We start from the raw sequence: 22,888 nt of genomic DNA, 5'->3' as shown, positions 1-22,888 counted from the left end.
ACACACACACACACACACACACATGCTCCATCGGCCGATAAAGACAACATCCGTGGCAGTGGGGCTCAACCCGTTTTGACTTGCTCGTTAGCCGTGTGTGTCTGCCTCTGGACGCTTCCGGCAAGAAGCTGTCATTGAGAGTATTATTTGGCTGTGGCTATTGACATCGAGCTCTGTCGCCCGGTTTACCTTACCGGGAAAGGAAGAGGGAGGAAATATGCACATACACAACAAAAAAATACCATGACGCCCACATCTAGCATCAGCACACATCGGAGGTGTTGACGTTACATCTCCCTATCGCCGTCGTTAGTGCCGCTAGGTCCCCACCGGATTGTGCCACCAGATTGTACATTGCGGTCGGGATAAGGACCGTGGTTTGTGTATTTGTGGTCCCTTTACCCGCTAGAATTCCTGGAAACGGGGTTTGGTGCACATCAATGCAACGGAACGACTCGCTGCAGCCGGCAGGTCTTCGCGATGCGGCATCTTCACTCGAGAGGACCGCCTCTCGAGAAGATCACGCCGGCATCAACTCAGCCACAACCCCTCAAAGGGAAGGAATGATTCCTATCATGCCAACATATCCCCAGCAGCACGTCTGGGCGGCTGTCGCGTCCCCGTGAAGTGGCACTGGTTACCACAGCGCACCAGTCACTTGAACCAGTGCACTCGATTTACCGTTTCGCAGCACAGGGTTCGCACCGCTAATGAGGCTTGTTAGGTCGCCCTGTGAGCGCTGCACCCGCTGCCCCGCTTCTGGATTCTGGGTCGCACTTTTTTCCCGTTGCCTGAAAGCACGAAACTGCTGTGATGGAACACCCAAGACCCTGTCAGGGGTTTGCCGGGGTAAGCTTATATTAAAATTAATTGTAACGTAATTAACAATCAACGGGCGCGTGATGATGTAACATTTTTGCCACGCCACGTTGGCCCTCGTTCCACTGCCTCGCTCTTTAATGAACTAAACCTGGCCGGTTTACCAGGTGCCTCCTGTACAGAGCTGTAGGGGCGTGTAGGATGATGATTGATTTTGCCTGGATTATTTCCCATTTTGTGGAGCCGGCTCTTGCCACTGCTAGACAACCCGCGGGGGCATAATGGAGAGCTGCCTTGCCGGTATGTCTGTGCCCGCAGAGTGGAGGTGGAGTGGTTTTGGATTAGGTTTGCGAATTTTGGGGACCTTCCCAGTGTTGGTGTGTTGCCCGGCGTGTGCCTCTGACGCTGACTGGTAGATGCCTGAGCTGCACTGCTATTCGTACGGACGGCGTTGGTAGGTTTTCATGATAATTTGGACAGTTGCCTTGAAACATAGGTAGCGGTGTGATTTTTGGAGTGCACCCACGACTGCGATCCGACTCCGGCTATTGTTTGTTCTATTGTTCAGTCGGAGTCATCTGGAGTCGTTCGGAATCATCTGGAGTTATCGGAAGTTGGAGTCAACCGGCATTGTTCAGAGTCGTTCGGAGTCATTCGAAGTCATCCACAGTCGTTCAGAGTCGCTCGGAGTCATCTGGAATTAGTCATTAGGAATTAGGACTCCGGATGACTCTGGACGACTCTGAACAACTCCTAATGTCTCCAACGTCGGATGACTTCAGATGATTCCGGACGCCTCCAGATGATTCCGACTCTGGACAACTCCGACTCCGAACAACTCCGGATGGCTCTAGATGTCTCCGAAAGACTCCGAATGACAAAGAGTCCGGACGACTTCGAACGCTTCCGGACGATATCAAACGACTCCGGATAATGCTGCGTGGACCTATCTGCCGGTGTCAGTTGCAGAATTTTCGGATTCAGATCGGAGTCCACTCCGGATGTGTTCCAACTTTACCCCTCACTAAACACCGACAGTTTTGTTTTGCTTTCGCTTTCGTTTGCCAATGTGTCTGTCGTATTCGTGTGGATTGGTTAAGTTGGCGGGGACTTGCCGCAAAGCTTACGGATAATAGACATTAATTTTGCTATCTGGCACCGGCGCACACTGCTGGAAGGGGCCAGAACGCCACAGCACAAGTTTTAATGTATTCAATAAGCGAGCTCCACAGCACCACTCAAACTGGTGAACCAAAGAAAAAAAACTGTCAAGCAAGCAGCTCAAACAATGGCTCAAACTATAGATGAAAACATTAATAAAGTTTGCACGCGCAGGAGCGTGTTTTTGGAGGCAGCGGCACTGTGGCACGCACGAGGTTTGCTTGCGGCGAGCGATCCAAACATAGTTCGCATCGGAAAAACGCCGGTTAGCAGTGCTAGAACGACCGACCGAGTGAGGGAGACAGAGAGAGAGAGAGATAGAGAGCAAAAGAGAGAGCGAAATGGCAGAAAATTGCAACTCATAGGCGATAACGTACGGTTGCTGTTTCGTTATTGATTAAAAATGGTCTCTGCCTTTGCCTACCAGCGGTGCCATTTCTGGATGGAAGCTGTTTGTGCTGATGCGGTCCAGGGGCCCCGGGTGGCTGTGTGTGTGTGTGTCATTGTGTGTGGGTGTGAGAGGAGAATTAGATTATCAGAAGTGGTTTTTAGCCTGCCCGGCTGGTACGCTCCTGCCGGGTGGTAAATTTGTCTGGAGCCCCTTTTGCACTAAGCCCACCGGTGTTGTGTTGGCATTGGTTAATATTTAACAATGAAGATCTGGCCCCGTCTGTAGTGGTTGTGGCAGTGGGGAGGGGATGGAAAGGATTTGCAGCCGAAGAACGCAGAGCAGAGATCAAATATCGGTTCGGTTGTGGGTGTGAGTGTGTACGGTCCCTATCCCCACTGGATGTCGGTGATGCTGCTGTCCGATTCCGACGCTCCCAGCGCTCCCAGGGTGGGCGGCAGCGTGGGTGGGGCTTTTGGGCGCACCATTGTTTATGCTAATCAAATAAAGTCCTTGTTTAAGCTCGCACAAAACCCAGTTAAATCGTAATCGAGCTGCTGGTTCGGACGAGTATCGCTCGCCAATGCTACACAGCGACCGAACTATACAGATAGAGAGAGAGAGAGAGAAAGAACGACTACCCTAGATACTGATGTCACATTTTTTTGTTTTCCTTCTACCCCCTCCCCTTCTCATTTCAGTGTCCCACAGCGTGCTCGGGCTGGAGAGTGTCCACATACAGGTGCCGGTGGCGGTGCTGGTCGGCACGAGCGCCACGCTCATCTGCGAGTGCGACCTGCCGGACGACGAGCTCTACTCGGTCAAGTGGTACAAGGGCAAGCACGAGTTTTTTCGCTACACCTCCAAAGAGATCCCGTCGATCAAGATCTTCCCGAAGGCGGGCATCAGCGTAAATGTAAGTACCGGTGAGCAAAGTGTTCATCACTTGCTGACCTCTGCAGGAGTTATTTATTTTATTTTATGACATTTAAATGATTCAAAACAGTCCACCACACCGGCTCCCTTTCAGCAGCACTGTTGACTTTAGCTTGACAATGGTCCGTTTCGGATGACATAGCTTTCAGTTAGAAGATTTCTGAGCCGAGTGATTTGCTTTTTTTAGCAAATTAAATGTGCAATGGAGTTGAACGATGCGAGCGGTGATTATCATCATCGTCATCTTTTTTCTTCTCCAAAATGCTTGTACCTACGAACCAGCTTCACAAAAAAGAAGATCACAGGTTTTCGGAGAATTTTGCGTTTGAATTCAATTCACATTTTACCTCGAATTGTCACTGCTTGGCATGCTTGTATGCTAAGCTGTAGCCAAGAAGCAGGAGTGCCAAAGATATTGACAGCTGACTTGCTAACGCTGGTTGTCAAAGCAATTCGATGATATTTTGTCGAAATACTGTGGAATACCTAACACAGCCTGCTCCCGAGTACACACAGTTAATAATCTCCAAAGACGTCACCTTCATTGGCATATCTGCATTACTGAAATATGGCAATTTGATGCAAAAATGTACAACGATGCTTGCTTAAAGAATGTCGCCACTTATGCAATGGAAGTAAAAAAATCCTTTCACATTGAGAGCATTAGATTACAGTAGAGCCCCTCAAGATGTGTACCCATTATAACGAGCTTTTCGCATTGCGAGCGAATCTAAATGCTCAACAAATACCTATCTTATCGAATAAGATCTCGCTTAACAAGCATTATATTATCCGTGTTTGAGATATATTGTTTGAGAGCTGATCTGATAAGTCGAGATTAAGATCGGTAAACACTGATTATTTCTTTAATTTTGATCTTCGCACAGGTAAATGCATGCTTTGATACTAAGCATCGCTTGATATTGCACGATATGAACTATTTCCCGGAGAAAAAGTGTCGTGGGATGAATTGTGTGATGCACCAGTGTGTAGTATAATGACGAATGTTGTTTGCGCGATCTACCTGCCCTAGCCAATTCCTGTCAGTTAGAGAAGCTTCATCCAAAATTTAAAGTGATATTTGTTATCTAAATTTTATTTGTTATCAATAGTTGTATTTTTGACTTTCCAGTCAAATTTCACGTCAATATATTCAGCCGGATAGGAGATACGATTTTGTTTGCAAGCTGCAAGTGTGTTTCTCGTTTTTCGTGATGGATCACATTTTGATGGTCTCCCAGGACCTGGGACTGGAGCTCACAATACACCTTGTAAATATTGTATTTTTCGACATTGCTGCATTCATCAAAGGCTTTCTGTACCATACTCAACAATCCGCAGAAGCAGAAAATTGGTTGCGCAAACAAATATTTTGCCAGTTCTGTGCACAACAAATATGACCAGCGCGAAAAACGAGCAACAAACTTGTAGCAGCTCGCAAAATAAAACGCATCTCCCAGCCGGACGAATATTTTAACGTGAAACTTGACTGGGACGTCACAAACACATCTATTGACAAATAAAAAATCTGAAGCTCTTTGATGAGCGCAGTTTGATATTAGATATGGGCAAGTATGTTGTAGATATGCTGCCAATAAATGGATCGAAATTTTTATTGATCACGATAAATATGCAATCATGGTGAAACATGCTTTATTTACAAAAAAAAATAGCTAGAAATGCCTGACAGCGGAACAACCAACTCTTCCCAGAGACGAACCAAAACAGATCGTTCTATAAAACGATATTTTTGATAAATATTATATAAAAGACTACAACAATCTACCACTTTTGTTTTTTATCAGTACAAAGTGACAAAGAAATAGTAAACTACACACAGTGCCACAAAATGTCACTGTCAATGTCAGAAAAAAATTCTGACTGAAACAAAACCTATGTTAGCGTCATGTACTCAATTCTGATAATCCGAGGTGATGGTCAAACAGTTGATATGTCTAATACATTCTTGGTGACATTTTAACAGCCAACGCTTGGTTAGTCACTATGTCATGATTTTTGTTTACTGTGCTCAGTTCTCAAAAATGTCATTGACATAGTCAATCATGTCAGTGTCACGAGCTCTACTGTGATGATCAGTGGTGAGGCTCAAACAATTGGTGCGACCATCAAATGCTTGGTGACATTGTGTGCAACCAACTCTTGGTCAGTGACTTGGTTGTGACATTTGCTGTCGGTGATCATCACGATAGACATGGGAGAAATGCGGAGGATGCGAGTGGTCTCAAGCGTCAAAATGAGCATGTTTTCTCACTCCAATGCCTTATCATTCTACCCAACAGACCATGAAAGCGGACAGAGCGAGACAATCTGCTCATTTTGCTGTTTGGAACTACTCTCCAAGTAGGTGTCTAAGATTATCATAGGGCCATGGGGATCATGACCAAGTGACCAAGTGAGTGACAAAGAGTTGGGTGCTGCAAAAAATGTCACCAAGCATGTGATTGGTCCACCAACTATTTGAGTCTCACCCCTGATCATCACAGTTGTGTACGTGAGCTGACTCAAAACAACATTTCAGTCATGAGTGATGGTGACTGTTACAGCGACAGTTGACAGCACTGTTCACTTTAAGCTCAGCTCACGTTCGCCATGTCATGACGTACTTTCATTGAGTATCATATATGTTCATTGTTTTCGGTGGTGATCGTCACGTGATGGTCATGCCATTTTGCAGCACTAAGACTGCACATATCTTTTTCATTTGGAGTTCCACTGTATTTTATTAACATTCCTGTTTGTCCAAAGGAACTTATTCTCAATTCAATCTCTGAATACTAACGAGCAAGTAGAACATTTTCAAATTTCATAAAAAAAACATCCAGCGACCATACTAAATGACCGTTTCGTAAAATATCTCCCTGACGCGTTCGTTTTTTTTTTGCTTGCCACACAGGTCAACCTGTCGAACGCTAGCCACCTGGTGCTGGTGAACGTGGAGCCGCAGAGCAGCGGCAAGTACAGCTGCGAAATTACCGAGGCGGCCCCGTCCTTCCACACCAAGATAGCGACGCGCACGATGAACGTGGTGGACCTGCCGGCCACCGCACCCCAGATCCTGGACATCAAGCCGTTCTACGGGGCGGAGGAGTTCCTCGAGGTCGAGTGCCGGTCGGGGCCGTCGCTGCCCGCCCCGAAGCTCGAGTGGTTCGTGAACGATCTGCCGCTGCACCAGCCGCTGCCGGTCCCGTCCCGGCTGGAGTACGGGACGCAGCCCGGCAGCGCTGGCCGACCCACCACCGCCAGCAGCTCCGGTAGCAGCAGCAGTAGCAGTAGCAGGAAAAAACAATCAGCCAAGTCTTCCTTGCCAGCACTGACGGTGCCACCGTCCACCGATGGGGAGTCGCGCGAAAACGACCTGGCGGAGGTGCTGCCGGGAAGGCCACGGCCAGCGATCGGCACTACCAATGGTGGTAGTAGCAGCAGCAGCAGCACCACCACTACTATCACCACCACTACCACCAGCAGCAGCAGCAGCAGCAGCAGCCAGGAGCCGGCGGGCAACGGCACATCCGGCGAGCACCGGAAGGGTGCCGGCAACAGTCGCTACGAGCTGGCCGTGTCCCGGCTGAAGCTGCTGCTCGAGCATGGCCACTTCCGCAACGGCAAGCTGAAGGTAAGGGCGGAAGCGTCTCTTTTCTGTCCTCCCCCGCATTCCCCCATTCCTCCAATGCATGCTTGCTCCGGAATATGGTGCACTGTTTGATTTTTTTGCTGTCGCCTTCCGTGCGCTGCTTCCGGGCGCACAAACTTGCTTCCAAGTTCTTCCAAGAACTGTGTTTTTCTTTACTGTCTCCGGCTCTAGCGATCGTCATTATTTACTTTGCTCGAGCTCGTCAAACCTGCTCGGCTGCGGAAGCGGAAGTGTAGATGCGCCCCGCAGACTTTTTTTGCGGGGACACAGTTTCGTGCGGCAGGAGCTTGGACCGTTTGGATGAGGTTGCGTGCGAAATTGATTCACCCTCACTGCCGTGAGAAATGTGAGAAATATGAGGCGGGTACAGGTTGCCGGTACAAAACATCGCGCAGGTTTGATGGGAATAGTTTTTTAAGCAGCAGCAGCAGCAGGTTGAATAATTGATAATGCCCTTCCGCCCACTGCTTGCCATCGCACAGCGGGATGTAAAACCCCACTGGCATCCCTCACTGTGTTGCTACCTCTATCACCAGCGCGTCACCAAGCTCCGGGGCTCATCAGCAATGCAAAGACAGTAGCCGCCTGCACCAGTGCCGACGACGAACGACATTTTCGTCGTTCGTCCACGGTGGCCGGTGGCGAAAATGCGAACACATAAAACCGTACCGTGTTTGGGGGGAGGTGGTGGGGGGGAGCCTTCTGGCGACATATTTTTCCTCCTTCTCTGCCACCCTCTCCCGCTTCCCCCTCCCCCCGGGGAGCCTTATTTTCGTAACGATTTGTTGGGCTGCTGCTGCTGTTGCTACCGAATGGCTGCTGCTGTTTGAATTTGAATTAGCCGAGCGGAGCAAACGGAATGTATGGATGAAAAACTTTCCAGCCAGGATACCCACCCACACACACACACACGCACATATACACGCACACAAACAAGATGCGTGGAGGAACAAGCGGAAGGAAAGAAAAAAAAGGGAGCGTTCATCTTAAGCGAAGCGCCAAAATGTATGCCATCTGTAAGGCGCAAGGTATGAATTTAGGCGTTCGATTTACGCGTTTCGTGTACTTTTTTGTTATTTTTTTGCTCTTTTTTGTCCTCCCTTTCTGTCTCTCTCTCTCTTTGCCTCTGCTTCTCTCTCTCTTTCTCTCTATTTCTTTCTCTTTCTTTCTTTCTGACTAATTGGATGTTTTCACATTCACTAATTGGATATTTTTCATCGAAAAACTAAATATTATTCTTCGCGCAAAAACTTCACCCCACCCCCCTCATTACCCCTCCACACCGCTCCGTTTTCCTCGCAAACTGTACTCCAGGCGGAGATATTTCCTTGATTAAAGGGAATGCTTTATTTACTGCTTCACTGGCATCGGTGGGCCAGTATGCTCGTCGCGTACCAGCTCGCTGGCACGATTAAGACCACCGAGCTCCACCCACATGCCTTCCCCCTCCTCGGCAAGCCCCCCCCACCCACCCACCCACCCAACGAACACTTTTTTTCCGTGCTCGTTGGCTGATTGATGTCTTGTTATCCGAAAATTAAATGCATTAATTTCATCGCTAACTTTCCTTTCGGTTGCTTCCCTCTGCTGGCTTTGGAGTGTGGAGTTTTATCGCTCATGGGCGTTCGGTTGTCTTGTCTGCCGGTGCTGCCGGTTTTGTGGGCCTGCTGACTGCGCCCTGCCAGAAATTATCATGTTTAGCACGTTCGTGATTTCGCGGTGCCAGAGCGCCAACGGTAGATGACATTCGCACCCGCCCCGGCCCGGTACGGGCGAAAAGCTCGTGCCAAACGCATCGGTTTCGCCGTGCTCGGGGTTGACCTAGGGAGGGGTTAGGGTGCGATGCGGTGAATAAACTAACAAGCCGCTGACAAGGCTACAGGCAGGCGATGGCGTGACGCACGATTCGCACGAGTGCGAGCTGGTTTTTGTTTTTTTTTTTTGGGGCGAACGAGCCTAGACAGAGACTGGAAACAGACATTCCGGTTCCGTTTGTGCAAAAAAAGGATGTGTCTTGTGCCTGAAGGGATGGTCTGTTTTTTTTTCATTTAATTTGCACCAGAAGTACAGTGTGAGCAGCGTAATTGCTTTCATTGCACAATCGCTCACACTGCCGAACGCCTTACGGTATGCAGTATACGCTAATGTATCACAGTTAACGTTGCCATGCGCCTAAAGGTATGCAATATCCTAATAAAGGTCGTTTTTTCGTTTTCAATATTTGAAAACACTCAACCAGTTGAGTGGAGAGAAGAAAAGTAAAACCACAACGTTTCTTTACTGAAAAATTATGTTGATCAAGTCATCGATTGCTGTCCAGTGCCAATGAAAAGAACTGTTCTCTTTTTGTTTATAGCATTCGTAAAAAAAAAACAACCAACACACAGGCCAGTAACACATTGCTGCGAATATTTGCGTTTCGATAGCGCTGCAAAAGCGCCTACAGCTATGCAATTGAAGTGTCAAAGTTATCTCATTACGAGCGCGTCTGGTGACAGCTTAGTTATCTCGTAGTTTCGTTTATTTATTTTTTTACCAAAAAGAAAAACCTGTCATCTGGCCAATGAACGTCTCCGTGAGTTCGGTGTACGTGCGCGCACACTCATGCACGCAGTAGTGCGGTGCAATAATACGGGACAAGCGGAAAATAAAAACAGTATAGCACACTAGCTCTAAAAGTAAATTAAATCGCAACAAAAACAGCACCAAAAAAGGGAGCAAGCGAGAGAGAGAGAGAGAGAGAGAGAGAGAAACAGAGAGAAAGAGGAGAAAAAAAGACTAAAGAAACAAACAACACGTCGAAACAACCGGAACCGGGAAAGTGGAGAAAATGTTTTGCCAGTTGCTGGCGGCGCATGGTGCACGGCGGTGGCGCGCAAAGCGAAGAAGAATAAGCGCACTCAAGCAACATCGGACGCATGAATGATTTATGAGCCGAAAGCGCCAGTACCCCCCCCCCCCTCCCCAACTCTCCCCCCTCCCATCGCCGCCCTTTGCCCGCCGCTTTCCGCTCCGGTAGCAGCATGTTTTCTTTGATTGGAAAAGCGGCACCAAACAACGCGGGCGGGAAATGAAATTTTGAAACTAGAAGAAAGTGGGAAGTGCGGTGTGCGTGAAAAAAAAAGGAAAAACAGGAAAAGGAAAACCGTTGATGGTGGCAGAACGGAAAGGAAAGAGCTGAACAAAAATCATTCCCCCCCCCCCTACCACTCCCCAGGCCAACCCACCTGTGTGTGTGTGTGTGTGTGTGTGTGTGTCTAAGCTCGGGCTTGGGGTTCGGTTTTTGGGGCTAGTTTTTCCCTGGGCCGGTGCCACATTTTGCTCCCCATTTATGCCTGATTTTGCTGCCTTTTGTTGCGGCTTTGCCGATTGCCTTGCGTTGATCCGGTCGAAGATGAGGGAGGGGGAGGAGAAGGAGGAGGAGGAGGGAAGAAAAGCGGTTCGAGGAGTGAAAATTTATTTCTATAAATGTGCAGCGAAGCGAGTTGCAAACATTTTCACAAAACTGTTCCCCTACTGTTTGCTTTTTTATCCTAGTCCCCAGGGGGGTGGTGGAGGGTGGGGAGGGGAATCGAGTGAGGAAGGGCAAGGTTAAGGTTGGTGTGAACGAGAGGAAGGTTGCTATCCCTCCTCCCCCCCTTTAACCCACTGCCCGTACCGTGCAAATAATGGTGAAGAGAAAAACGGGATTGAATGGTGGAGTTGAAAAAACCGCTGAAACGAAACAAAACGAGAAAAGAAAATGTTTTCCACAAGAGTGGAATTGTGTGTGTGTTGTTTTTTTTGTACTTCTCCGTGCGGTTGATCAACAGGAAATGAATTATTGGAATTTTATTTGAAAATCATTCAGCAAAATGCGTTTCCCCCCGTTGGCCCGCGCAACCGATCCGTGGCCAGCAGTCGGCTGCTCGTGTGTGCGCTGCACTCAGCCTACCTTTCGGGGGCATGGAATGCCGTCCCCGTTCGGTGGAGCCGCATCAATCAGAATTGTTTCGATTTTTGTTCGATTTGCGAATCCCGTCGATTGAGTGTGCCGTAGCAGCAAAACCAAAAGGTTCCTATCCCTAAGGGATGCAGCATTGCTGTATGTGTGTGTGTGTGTGGTGGATTTGCTTTCGCGTGGTCTAAGCTTCATGCGCACATCCATGCTGCCCCAAGGGGGGAGGGGGGGGGGGTTGTGCTGGTGACTAGTAAACAAAGCTAGTGCACAGAACGTTGTTAAGGGTTGCGAGGGAAGAGTCGAAACCAAAAAAAAAAGAAACAGGAAAGAACAGGCCACGTAAAAATAACAATAAATGAAGGTTGGCGATGTTGGGCGCGGCGTCGACGGGAGCTGCATGGCTTTATGCAGGTGCACGCTTCGTGAGCGTGAAGGTATGGGCGGAGATCCGGGATGCGGAGAGCGCAAAACAAGCATGTCAAAGCATAGCTGCATCGTTTTCTGTTGCAACCTGCGGCTGAATGGTGCGGCGAAACTTGATGGAGGCGGGGAAGGGTTGAAGTAGAGACGGGCGGACGTTCAGCAGGAACGATTCTTCCATCAACAAGTCCGGCGAATGAACAGGCGGTTCGGTAGCGCTGCAGAGGGGGGGGGGGGGAGGGGGGTGGGCCCGCAGGCGCAAATTGTGTGCGGTTACCGGTCGGGCGGCAGGATGTGGCAAGGCATGGGGCAAGGAGTGGTATGTTGTAGGTCACATATTTTGATCGATTCGGTTTTCACACACACACACACACACACACACACACACACACAATGCGCGGGTTTGAGCTGTTATTGGAACCGAGGACTTGGGGTGTCGAGAACATGGAAAAGCTTTTTTCCGCACTCGGTTCGCGCGCCCGACTCGTATGCACGCCGCATTGCACGGAAGAAAGTTCAGCGGCAGCTCCAACCGAAAAAATGCAACAGAGCATGCCGAGTTAGACAGAAATAGAGTATGAAAGAGACAGAGACAGAGAGAGAGAGAGAGAGAGAGAGACAGAGAGAGAGAGAGAGCGAGGAGAAGGGCAAAAAAAGAGTTTAAAAATCGAAAACGCTGTACTTCGGGAAAAGTGACAAGTGACGTTTTGATAATAATGCCCGCCGGACGGAAGCACCTTCCCGCCCGCCCCCGACAGTTGGATACAAAACCGCCGCGAACAGCAACCGTTGGCTGGCTCGCGTACGAACAGGGGAGGGGGGAGGGGGGGAGAGGAGGTGGTGAGATTTGAATTTTTCCACCGTTGTGCAGCTGCGGTGCGCTCTCCGACAGAGCCACTGCCGGAAATTACTGTCAATTGTATCGCAGATGACGAGCCCGCGAGCCCTGTCAGTTTCATTCGGCACACGCTTACAGACACACTTCCAGCCACGGTCGCTTGAACTCTTCGGTCAAAAGTTCCGCACCCGGTTCGGTTGCGATGTTGATGTTTTCCCCCTACCCCCCCCCCCTCCCCCCACTGTTATTCTGCTCTAATCTGACCCCTTGCACCCTCCCCATCGTTTGTAGTTCCATTTTTGTCCGCTTCCGCGACAAGATATCGAACGAAAAAAGGGGCAAGCGAGTTTGGCGAACGCGAGCCTTTCCGTAGCAATCGATGAAGGTTAGCCGTTCGATTTGCTGTCAATGATGAAAAGCGGGACAGCGGGATTTTGAGGGCTTGAATTTATTACATCTAGGCGCGCGAATGGTACACTATCGAATGGTACTGCCGTGCCAAAGGAAACGAATGCAAATGCGCGGAGCCATTTAAATTTTTGCTGCCACATCTGGCGCTGGGTACAGTTGGAACACCCGCTGCACACATTGCAATAAAGACGTATGAAACGCATTGGCCGCAAGTATTTGTAACGCTCAAACGCTCCTTGGAGAACAGTATTAAAGCGCAAGCGCCTAAATGTATGCAATTTTTATGCAAAAAGGTGGCTTTATTAGGTGGGTTTACTATTTTACGATTTAACTGACAAAAAAAAGAGTGTGAAGAGTGTTTCCTCACACTCCAAACCATTTTACAAGATGCTTGAGTTAATAAATCGTTTGACGGAGATATAAGTTTCATTTAAAAGAAGAATAAGAAAATGTTTAATTTAAATAAATTTACATTGTTCGCTCTTTAGTGTGTAGTATCCAGCGAAACGCAACATTTCCTTATTCAAAATCTCAACAGCAGCTCAATTGCCTCTTGAGTTCTATTGAGAGCCGATTACCGGGCGTGAGAGTGAAGTTCCTCGGGAATATGGCTGAGCAGCTCCATGCAACCTGCGCTTTCTGTATGCTTAATGAGTGTAATTATACCACACAAGCGCCACTGGTTGATGCACGATACCTTGCCGGCAAGGACGCCGGCATATTATCTTCCGGGGCGAAGCTTCATCCGTTTATGACACCTCCAGCCCTGGGGTCGGGTCGGCAGGCCGGTACATTATTGATTTGATGGATTGCTAATCACGCCTTCCGGTGGTTTGGCGCACCGCAGCAGCATCGCCACCGATATCTGTCGATAATTGGTGGTCCGATGCTCCAGTGTACCACAAGCACTCTCCACCAAAGCAGCTGTGGCTCAGGCACTCAAGGGTGAAGGCGCCACCACCAACACCACCATCACCCGTTCTCCAGGCTGTGCACTGTTTAAACTGTTTCCATTGCGCTCTGTCTTTCTTCCAGGTGGAGTGTGCAGCGCACATCTTCGACCTGTACCGGCAGTCGACGGTGGCGACGGCGGACGAAAACTATCCCCAGGTGCGCGTGCTCTCGAACAGCGATAATGGCGTACACTTTTCCTTCATGAGCGACAAGGACGAAGGTAAGGGGCGGAGGCGCTGGTTCCCCATCCATCCATCATCCAGGGCTTTGTTATTATTATCATTGTTACTGTTGCTGCCCTTGTAATCAAGCCGTTCGTGCATGTGAGCGTGTCTTGCGAGCGGTTATGCTGGATGCTGCGGCTCAGCTGACGGGATTCCCACCTGCTGCCGGCGAGCAGCGGCAGCAGCAGCAACCACAAACACTGCCGGCTAAAACAGCGACGGACGGTACGGCAGTGCGTCGTCTAGTGTCCGTGTGCGGCGGTATGCCTACCATTCGGGCGCAAAGCCTCCTGTTTGCCCAGCGTCCATCAGCCGGTTGGGATGGCTTTGGATGGGATTTTCAGGCCCTCGTTAGGCAGGTTGGAATTGCAGAATGCCCGTCCGTACCTGGTCGTACTCCTGGACGTTCGGTGCGCCTAATCAATGCGCCTCACCGTTTATCTCATTAGCATCGAGCCTGCCCTTGCAGGCAGCGACCGCTTGCCGAAACTCTTTGCAAACCTTTACCTCTTACGGTATCAGTTTCTTACAAGCAATGCACTAACCAAATGTACTCGCTTTCTCTATCTCTGTCCTTACCCTCGTTCGCAGCTTCATCGTCCGGATCGCCCCGATCGGTGCTGGCGTACCTGCCGGGGCAGCTGGCGCGCCTGGCCGGTACCATCGGCGGTTGGGCGGCTCACCCGCGGACGGTGCACGGCGGCGGGAAGGCGATTGTTGACACGGGCCAGCCGGCCCTCGTCTCGTACGTGCTGCTGGGCGTGGGCTGGCTTAGCTTGCGGTGGTGGCTCTTCTAGGCCGTTCGGCCCCTTCCACCCCCGCCGCTAACGGTAACGCTTTCAGCTCTCCACCCATTGCCGGACGCCGGAGCCTGGAGAAATCACAGGAGAAACACCCAGCAAACCCGCCCGAAACATTTCAAAGTTTGCCAACGAATGCTGAAACGAATTTATTCGCCCAACAACCAAACCCCGCCCCTACCCCCCCTTTACTCCCTCCCCCCCGCCCTCCCTCCGTTTGGGTAGGTGCTTTTTGTGCGCGCGCGTGTGTGCAACAGTGCTCCGACGCTGCGTATAATTGTTAAGGAACGTGTTACACTGCCTGCCTCCTCCACCCACCACCCCAAAACTATGCGAGAAAACTTGTTCGGCTCAATAGATTGGAAACGGTGGCAATAGATTGGACATGCATCCGGGTGTGTAAACGCATGACTGAAACACTGCAAAATAAAGGGCACCGGCTACGGTCCGCTCGTACGCAGGTGAAGCTGCGATTAGAGGTCGTGTGAGTTTTGTTAGGTTTTGTTTTGCTTTGTTAGTCATTTTTCATGTTCAAAATTCTTCCTACGCACGAAAACTAAAACATATTGCTGTAATTAATGACGATTTTTAGGCGACTGGCGAAACAGACGTAGGCGATAGGGTTAATTCTCTTCTTTACACAGCAAAATGCAGCAGACCCAAAGTGGGTATAGGGACTAGGTGGGCTTATAGGTTTGGCGGGAAGGCCATATTGGACGAACGAATGACAGGAGGGGATTCGATTGTGATACGTAGTTTTTCACCTACACTACGACACATCAACCAAAACAGCCATTGGAATTCACACGCATACATCAAAAAATGATCGAATCCCCTCCTGTCATTTCGTTTTCATTTTTCTACAGCACGGCTGTCAAATTGTTCGGGATAAGCCCACCTGTATAATGAACCCACTTTGAGCAGACCATTCATTTGACAGTTTGACTTTGACAGTTCACAGTTGTTATTTAGATGAAATGGGGACCTTTTACATTTTAAGCCAGAGACCTGAAATTTCAGCCTGTCAGTTTAACAATACTCATCATCCGAGTTATATCCATTCGACAATAACATTCCGCCATATTGGATTTCAGCATTTGTGTACAAACGAGGATGCATTCCAAAAATGGTTTTGTTTTCTCCGTTTCTGTTTCAGAAATGAGTTATAATACTTTTAAATCATTTAAAAACATCAATTCCAACATGTTTCAGCCTTTTGTACACCAAAAAACCTGGTCGAGCTTGCCACAAATCGGCATTTGTTTACTTTTTTTTTGCTGAAATAATCTAGGCTTAAAATCTGAGTTTGGCGCATGATTTTGTATGACGTGTGATACGACATGATTTCTGTCGCCAAGTGTCAAACAGTTCATATGAAAATGTTGACCAGAATCGTAAAACCTCCCATCGGTAGGGTTTTTTTAAATCTAATTTCTCGCTGATAACCGTTGGCTGTATCTTCAAGAAGATTCCCTAACTACACGTACTTGAATATGGATATAGTGCTAACGGTTTTCTTAATGAATTGAATGCATTTTTGAGAATTGTTTTAGTTAAACTACACGACATTATTGATTTTGACTCTTCTACTTCGGTTATATACGATGTATTGAAAGACGAGACATACGACATGAACCTTGCTTTGGAACTCGTTTTAGGTCCCAATTACAGTCGTGTCTTGGGGGTCTCCTGTATGTTTTAAGTTCCTGTGCTTAAATTTCAGCCTGTCAGCTATTTGCATTGTTTGCAGTTTTCGAGCAGCTATCTAAGTGAGTACAATATACAGGTGGGCTTATCCCAAGGTGTATGAATTTAGAATGCTGATTTTTATCGCTTCAGCTTCTGAATGAAGATTTCAAGAGTGTTTTGTGTATTCGTCAAGCATCCAGAAAGCTTGTTTGAACAAAAGTTCTCACCCATCTTGTCAAAAAATGATATTCAAATTTGGTTTAAAAAAACATACTATGAGACCACCTGGACAACATACACTTTGATTCTAGATTCCACCACGTGATCTCTTTAATGCACCTTGGGATAAACGTAAACACCACCTTGTTTTGCCATTTTTCGAGCAGGTACTCGAATCTAATTCTAGCTTTGAGGCTAGAATAATCTAGACTGCAAATTGCAGGCTAGTTTTTTGTGTGGTTTTGTATGGAGTGTTTACATGATTTCAGCCTCCAACTGTCAAACTCCATACAAAAAACTAACTAGAATCGTGAAGGGCCCCTTTATTCGTTTAAACATAGTATTGCCCTTGCTTAACAAAACTGTTGCTTGTTTACATATTTGTGCACGCAGAAAAACGCTCCAAACCCATGGGAGCGTAACAGTTCCTGCTCACACGATCTCTAATCGCAGCTGTAGCCCGCACGCAACGAAAGACGCCACCAGCTAAGGGGTCTCACGCCGTCTCTCCGGTCGCATTATTTAGTGTTTGTATCTTCTCGTTATCGGCTGGCTGGCTGTGTGATTCATGTTCGACGTTTCGGGCCCTGCTGGCCCCGGCCCACCGGGCTCCCCCAAGCAATTAGTTCGCAGCATCCTGCCAGCAATTTCCAGTAAAAACCTCTCCCTGTGCTATTGCCCTATTTCCCTCTTGCGGAGGAGCACCCAGGCCCGTGGGGGAGGGTTTGGGAAATATTAAATCGAGCGATAAAACGGGCAGCAAGCAGCGAGCGCCCGGGCTGCGAAGAAGCATAAATTAAATTCCCATTCCCGTGCCCGCCCTTGCATCCCTTGGGCCTTTTGGAGGGGGGGTTTGAGTGTGTGCGTGTGTGGGTGGATGCGTACGTGAAGAGGAGGGGGGGTAACGCACGTCCGCATGGTAGATGGTGGCACCTAGCCACGCTCCACAGCGTTTGGGGAATGGAGAATGGTGCGGCCACATGTATGTGAATTTAAATAATGTTAGCAAATGCAACCATCTTTCTCTCTGTCTCTCTCTCTCTCTTTCCTGCCCGCTCTTTTTCTCGCTTCCCGGCACGCCTTCTCGAGTACGCCCTTCGCAGCAGCCAGGCGTTGTAGGGAAATGGGAATGGTGTGATGCTGCAGTATTGCATAAAAAAAGGCGCTTTTACTCCCTGCCCGTGATTTCTGGCGAGCAAATGAAGAAAAACTATTTAAAAAAAAGACATACACAACCGAACAATACAGCAACGAAGCAGCGTGGCAGCAGCAGCAGCAGTTACAGTGAGTGGCACACATACACCTTGGTTCGCTTCTTCCGAAGTTTATGGGTCTTTGTTGAGTTTCGTTGTTCGCTCGCCGTGCGTCCGCGATCTGCCGCGGCTACCGGTCCAAAAAACGTGCGCTAGGGAAGAAAACCGGCGCTCCAGTAGAAGGTAAACACGATTTGCACCACACATTGCATAGCTTTCAGGGGGGGGGGGGGGGGCGGCGCGCACAAAGCCTTGCCTGCCTGGCTAGGCGCAATAGGAAAAAAAAATGGTGATGTAAAATTGGACAACTGTTGGGCTGCCGTGTACTAGCAGGTTGTTAAACGGTTGCAGTGTGCCACTCACTGTGGCTTGTGGGGGGAGGGGGGGGGGGGGAGAGTGGGGGGATAGATTTTGGTGGGTAAGTGGACGTGTGGAATAGTAGTATTAATAATAAACAAAAAAAACTAAATAAATGAAACGAAATAAAAAAACCTGACCGAATTCCAAAGGAAGCTCGGTAGCTAGGGAAAGGAGAAGTGCACTAAGAGGACGCACAAGAAGAAATGGCAAAGGCAGAGAGGAAATGGCTAGCAATTAAGTGTACTAATCAAGGTTAAGAATTTACATGTAAAAATTATCAGAAAGAAAAGCACACGCACACTGACATATTTAGAAGAGTTGCCCGATTTCCCCGATTCCAGTGGCAGACACACGCATGTGCATGTGAGCGTGTGAGTGTAGTGAGGCAAAAATCGGAAACCGAAACGTGCAAATAAAATCGTGCCATGGATAAGGCTATATTATGTTTTCTACAAAAGGAAGAGAAGAAAAAAAAACAAAGTGCGTTTTTTATTTGCTTCCCAAGAATGAAAGAACGGCAGCAGCGGACGGAAAGGACGGTAAGTGGGTGGTACACAAACACACACACACATACACACGCACAGATTCTGCTGTTTAATCTCGTTTGCATTCCGGGCTCACGTTACGTTTGTGTGTGTGTGTGTGTTTTAAAATGTTTTTCTTGCCCGCTTTCTTGCAGTTCCGAAGGAACCGAAGAAAGAATTCCCTCGCGCAGGAACGTGAAAAGTGCATTTGAACGCTCCTAAAAGGGAGTCCAGAGGGGGGGGGGGGGGAGCAAACGAGTGACTCCGGAAGAAGAAATATGCCAAAAGGACATTCGCACAGTCATCCTGCCTGTCAAGCTTCGTTTCGTTGTGCCTTTTTTGTTTTTTGTTTGGTTGCTCTGGTTTGGTCCGGAGTCAAAGCGTACTCGGACGGAAACGAATTCCGATGACAGCAAAAGGACATCCGGCAATATCGAAATCAATGAAATTCGTTCACACTGAAACGTAGTTGAGAGAGAGGGGGACAAGGGGGGGGGGGGGACGGCGAACGGCAGGAGATCTCTGCGGAGAAAAAAAAAAAAACACTCGGGGCGGAAACCGGCAACGGGGGGCGGGGGCTGGAACCTTATTGCGTTCTGTTGGCCAGTTGGCGCGCGCTGGAATCGAATATCTTCTGCCTCGGGGCGATCCCTTTTTCCTTTACGGAAAAGCTTCTGTTTTTCTCCGTGTGTGTGTGTGTGTGTGTGTGCGTGTGGCTGTTTGATCAACCGTACCATCGATACGAGCCCCAGCTCGGCCGGGTACTCCGGCAGGTCCTTCGCCGGAAGACGGATAGTCGTCGGGCAGATGGTACGCAAACCTGCAACCTGTAACGATACGCTCAACGCCGCCAGGACCGTGATTTGACGCGAACGGTGAATTAATGTACCCCCGTCCCTCCCGAGGAAGAGAGTTAACCAGGAAAAAAAGAATAAAATGGAAATATATTCCATTCCGCAAGCAAATGTCATCGGTCCATTCCAATCCATCACCCTCGGATGAGTGTCCGTGACCTGACCGCGGCCCGCACCAAGGGGCTGCTGCGGAATGACTTCACTTCGCGGACAGACTGACAGATTTCCCCGCGCTTCCTACGGCCGTAGTAATGTCCTCAATGCCCTCCCCCCCCCCCCTCCCTCATCCACAAAGCGAAAAAGGCATGCAGCGCGTGACTTAAAGAACCGAAACGAAGCGACACATTCCTTGGGAGCACGTGTTGGGATCGCCGAAAGTTGACGGTTCCCTTGTGTGTGTGTGTGTGTGTGATGAAGTATCCATTTCTAGCTAGATCATGCAGGAGTTTTCTACCGCCTGTTGCGCACACACACACAAGCAAGAGGAGCTGTTAACTTTTTCCCAGAAAAAGTCCCATTGTCATTGAGATTCCGAGAAGTAACTGTCACCGAGACGCCTTCCCCGGATACTCACACGACCCCTCCGCGTGTGTGTGTGTGTGTGTCGTTTTGGGGTAAAAACTTTCTAAATCAAATTTACGGGGTGACATTTAAAAAAAAAAGAATATCAACGCCTGCTAGTTTGATGTTTGTTGCGAAGCTGGGAAAGGTTTGGGAAGGGGCAGCAGCAGCAGAAAGTTTTGTTGCAAGTTTGCCCGTGGCGCCGGGAAGGAATGTGGCTTTTTACACAGTGGGAGGAGGAAGTGCGCCCGAGATGGTGCAAATTGCTGCGAAGAATGTATGCAAAGTCCCCTCCTCTTGTGCAAAGTGCAGAGGATGGAGTGGCCGTTCTCTATTCTTTTTGCGTTTTCCTTGCCCAAAAAGTGGGGGGAAAAGGACTTCAAAACCCGTGAAAAGTCTGCTGAGGGAATGGTGAGCGCGGACAGCGGGCGAAGGGCATACGTGTGAATGTGTGTGTGTGTGTGGGGGGGGGGGGATCCTTTTTTGGACGAGAGAGACAGAGAGATAAATTTCCAATTCAGAGCATGCTGATACTAATCCTCGAAATTGGTTTTCCAGCCGAAGATCTACACCGCCGGACCATTTTCGGAAGGTTCGCTTTGCTTTCGCTGGCCGGGGAGGGAGTCTTCTGGCGGTGTGGGCTCGCTGGGAGCGGACGGTTGCTGCTGCCTTTCGCTACAAGATCGCACACACACTCAGCACGGTCGCCACACTAAGCTCTTCAGTCGGTTTCGGTTTGAAAGCTTCCCATCCCCCCCATCCCGAGCAGCAAACAATGACTTTGCGACGACCCTACTCAAGCCGCCAGACTTCAGCCGAACGGACTGGCCCAACCTGACGGCTCATCTCGGGTCGGGCCGGTGGTTCATGGCACACGTCGGGTCGGGTTGGAATATTCATCAGCATCTTCGGAGGAGGCATCTGCTCGCTTTCGCTTTGACCCATCCACACACACACACACACACGCACACATGGGCAGTGCACACAGATACACGTTAAAGGTGCGTGCTGCGTTTCCGGCCGCTGCACGCACCATTTACTGGAGGGTTTTTTGGTCCATTGCTTGCACAGCCAGCCCGGCCCTTTGTCGCTTTGCTTTGCCCGGGTGAAGGATTCGGTATCGATGGTTTCCGCCACTCCGCCAGGCCTACATCCCGGACCCCGAGCGTGTGTAACAACTTCCGGTTCGGGGGTGGGGGGGGGGCGTTCGATTGGGTGCTAATCGGGCAGGATGTAGGTAAGCGTTTCCCAAGCAGAGGGAAAACACCAACAGAAAAAATGGAATACACAAAAACCAGAACAAACCCGAAATACCAGCCAGCTGGTGCTGATGGGCGAATGTTCTATCTGTGTGTGTGTATGTTTGGGATGAGGTTGCGAGTGCGTTTGTGTGCACCGCACACACCGTAGTTGTTTGTGACAAGTGCGCGCGTCAGCGGTACATGGTAGGTACAAGTGTCAGGCAGGTTGTCAGCGGCAGCAGGCTGCAATTATAATTCATTGCGGTCTTGCGGCCGGAAACGGAGCGACGGTGCCAGCAGGCTGTGCCCCACACACACACACACACACGCACACACACACACATAAAGGAGATCGATTATGAGGGGGGGTTGTACACTTTTATTGTAGATTGTATACATTAGGGCGTTTCGGGAGAGCTGTGATCCCCTGGAAGGTATGCAAACAGTGTAGCACACTGTTGTAAATGAAGCACTGAAGTAAATGTACCATTCGCATTGCTATGGATGAGGCAAATGCATAGCAGCACCGTTTGCCTTGTACCCTGTGCAAGAATGAATGCTGATGCGGATTGCATCACAGCTAGACCAACTTGGTACGTGCACTTCACACTAGTTTTGTATGGTTAGGCTGTACAGTCAAATGTTTGCCAAATGAATCGTGCGATTTGCGGATGCGATTTATTTCACTTTCAACTAATATCTCGCGTTAGTGACTATGTTAAATGTCTCTGGAATTTTTTGCATCGGTTCAATTGGTTCTGCTATGTTTGAGAATTGAAACAAAATCTAATAATAGGCACCATCGCAGACTGATACGAATTATTTTAAAATTCTCAAAAGCTGTTATTCAAACGGAGCATCATTTTCTGATTCAACGAATGATGAGGATAATCAAGTTGAGAATGCAACAGCACAGTAACAGTATGATTGACGGGGCGAAGATGCTTGGGTTTACAATTAAAGAGGAGCGAATAGAGGAATGCAGCGTAAAATGGATTGATGGGGCGAACTGGTAACCTGCATTATTGACAAATTAACACCGCTTCAACTGACTGACGACGGTTAGAAAACATCAAGTACAATGTTTGATGCTCACCATGAACACTTTATAACCTAAGATAAATTAATAAACCAAGAAAGAAAATGATAGCACAAAATTATGTAATTTTAATCGTCTCGAAAAAAAGTTTTCGTAAAAAATGTAAAATTTTAACGCTTATGTCTCAATCAGGTCGCGGAAAAATGATTGACTACATGTGTTTTATTTAATTTATTCTAACAATTTTAAAAATATTAGCAATTTTTTTTATCGATTTTAGTATTTACGTAACTCGGGAAAAGACTGTACATAAAACGCAACAATAATGAATAAAATCAGTGCAACAGGTAGAAAAGCTCCAAAACATTAATAATCGATACCACTGTCGCCATGCTACCAAAATGCAACAGCTTAAATCAAAGCCTACAGTTTTGTCCCTTTGTTTGGATGTGTTTTGATAGCTCGTGTCACCCATTTTGATCCACAGCACGACTGTGAACTAACTTTATGGGTTTTATACATTTACCTTGATAATTGTTCCAGGAATAAGATTTGAAGTATCGATTGCCATCAAAATATTACCGTTAAGTGGATTACCCAATCGG

General features: G+C 48.5%; 2 protein-coding genes across 3 annotated transcripts in view; one reads left to right on the top strand and one right to left on the bottom strand.

Moving 5' to 3' along the window:
* The window catches only part of LOC120953338 (uncharacterized), a 32,769-nt gene extending 18,024 nt beyond the window's left edge, over positions 1 to 14,745 (top strand). For both annotated transcript variants that reach the window (XM_040373174.2, XM_040373181.2), the window contains exons 3-6: positions 3,070 to 3,284; positions 6,219 to 6,938; positions 13,601 to 13,739; positions 14,335 to 14,745. In XM_040373174.2, coding sequence (XP_040229108.2) covers positions 3,070 to 3,284; positions 6,219 to 6,938; positions 13,601 to 13,739; positions 14,335 to 14,540 — 1,280 coding nt within the window. In that variant the 3' untranslated portion in view covers positions 14,541 to 14,745. The remainder of the gene's footprint in view (positions 1 to 3,069; positions 3,285 to 6,218; positions 6,939 to 13,600; positions 13,740 to 14,334) is intronic.
* Positions 1 to 20,397, bottom strand: part of LOC120949024 (ATP synthase lipid-binding protein, mitochondrial) — a 60,518-nt gene extending 40,121 nt beyond the window's left edge. The window contains exon 1 of the mRNA XM_049610674.1: positions 20,382 to 20,397. The gene's annotated coding sequence lies outside the window, so the exon portion shown is untranslated. The remainder of the gene's footprint in view (positions 1 to 20,381) is intronic.
* Between the last annotated feature and the right edge of the window lie 2,491 nt (positions 20,398 to 22,888).

Source organism: Anopheles coluzzii, chromosome X (assembly GCF_943734685.1).
Source record: "Anopheles coluzzii chromosome X, AcolN3, whole genome shotgun sequence".
In the NCBI taxonomy this organism is placed as follows: Eukaryota; Metazoa; Arthropoda; class Insecta; order Diptera; family Culicidae; genus Anopheles; species Anopheles coluzzii.
This window is presented reverse-complemented; position numbering and strand designations above follow the sequence as displayed.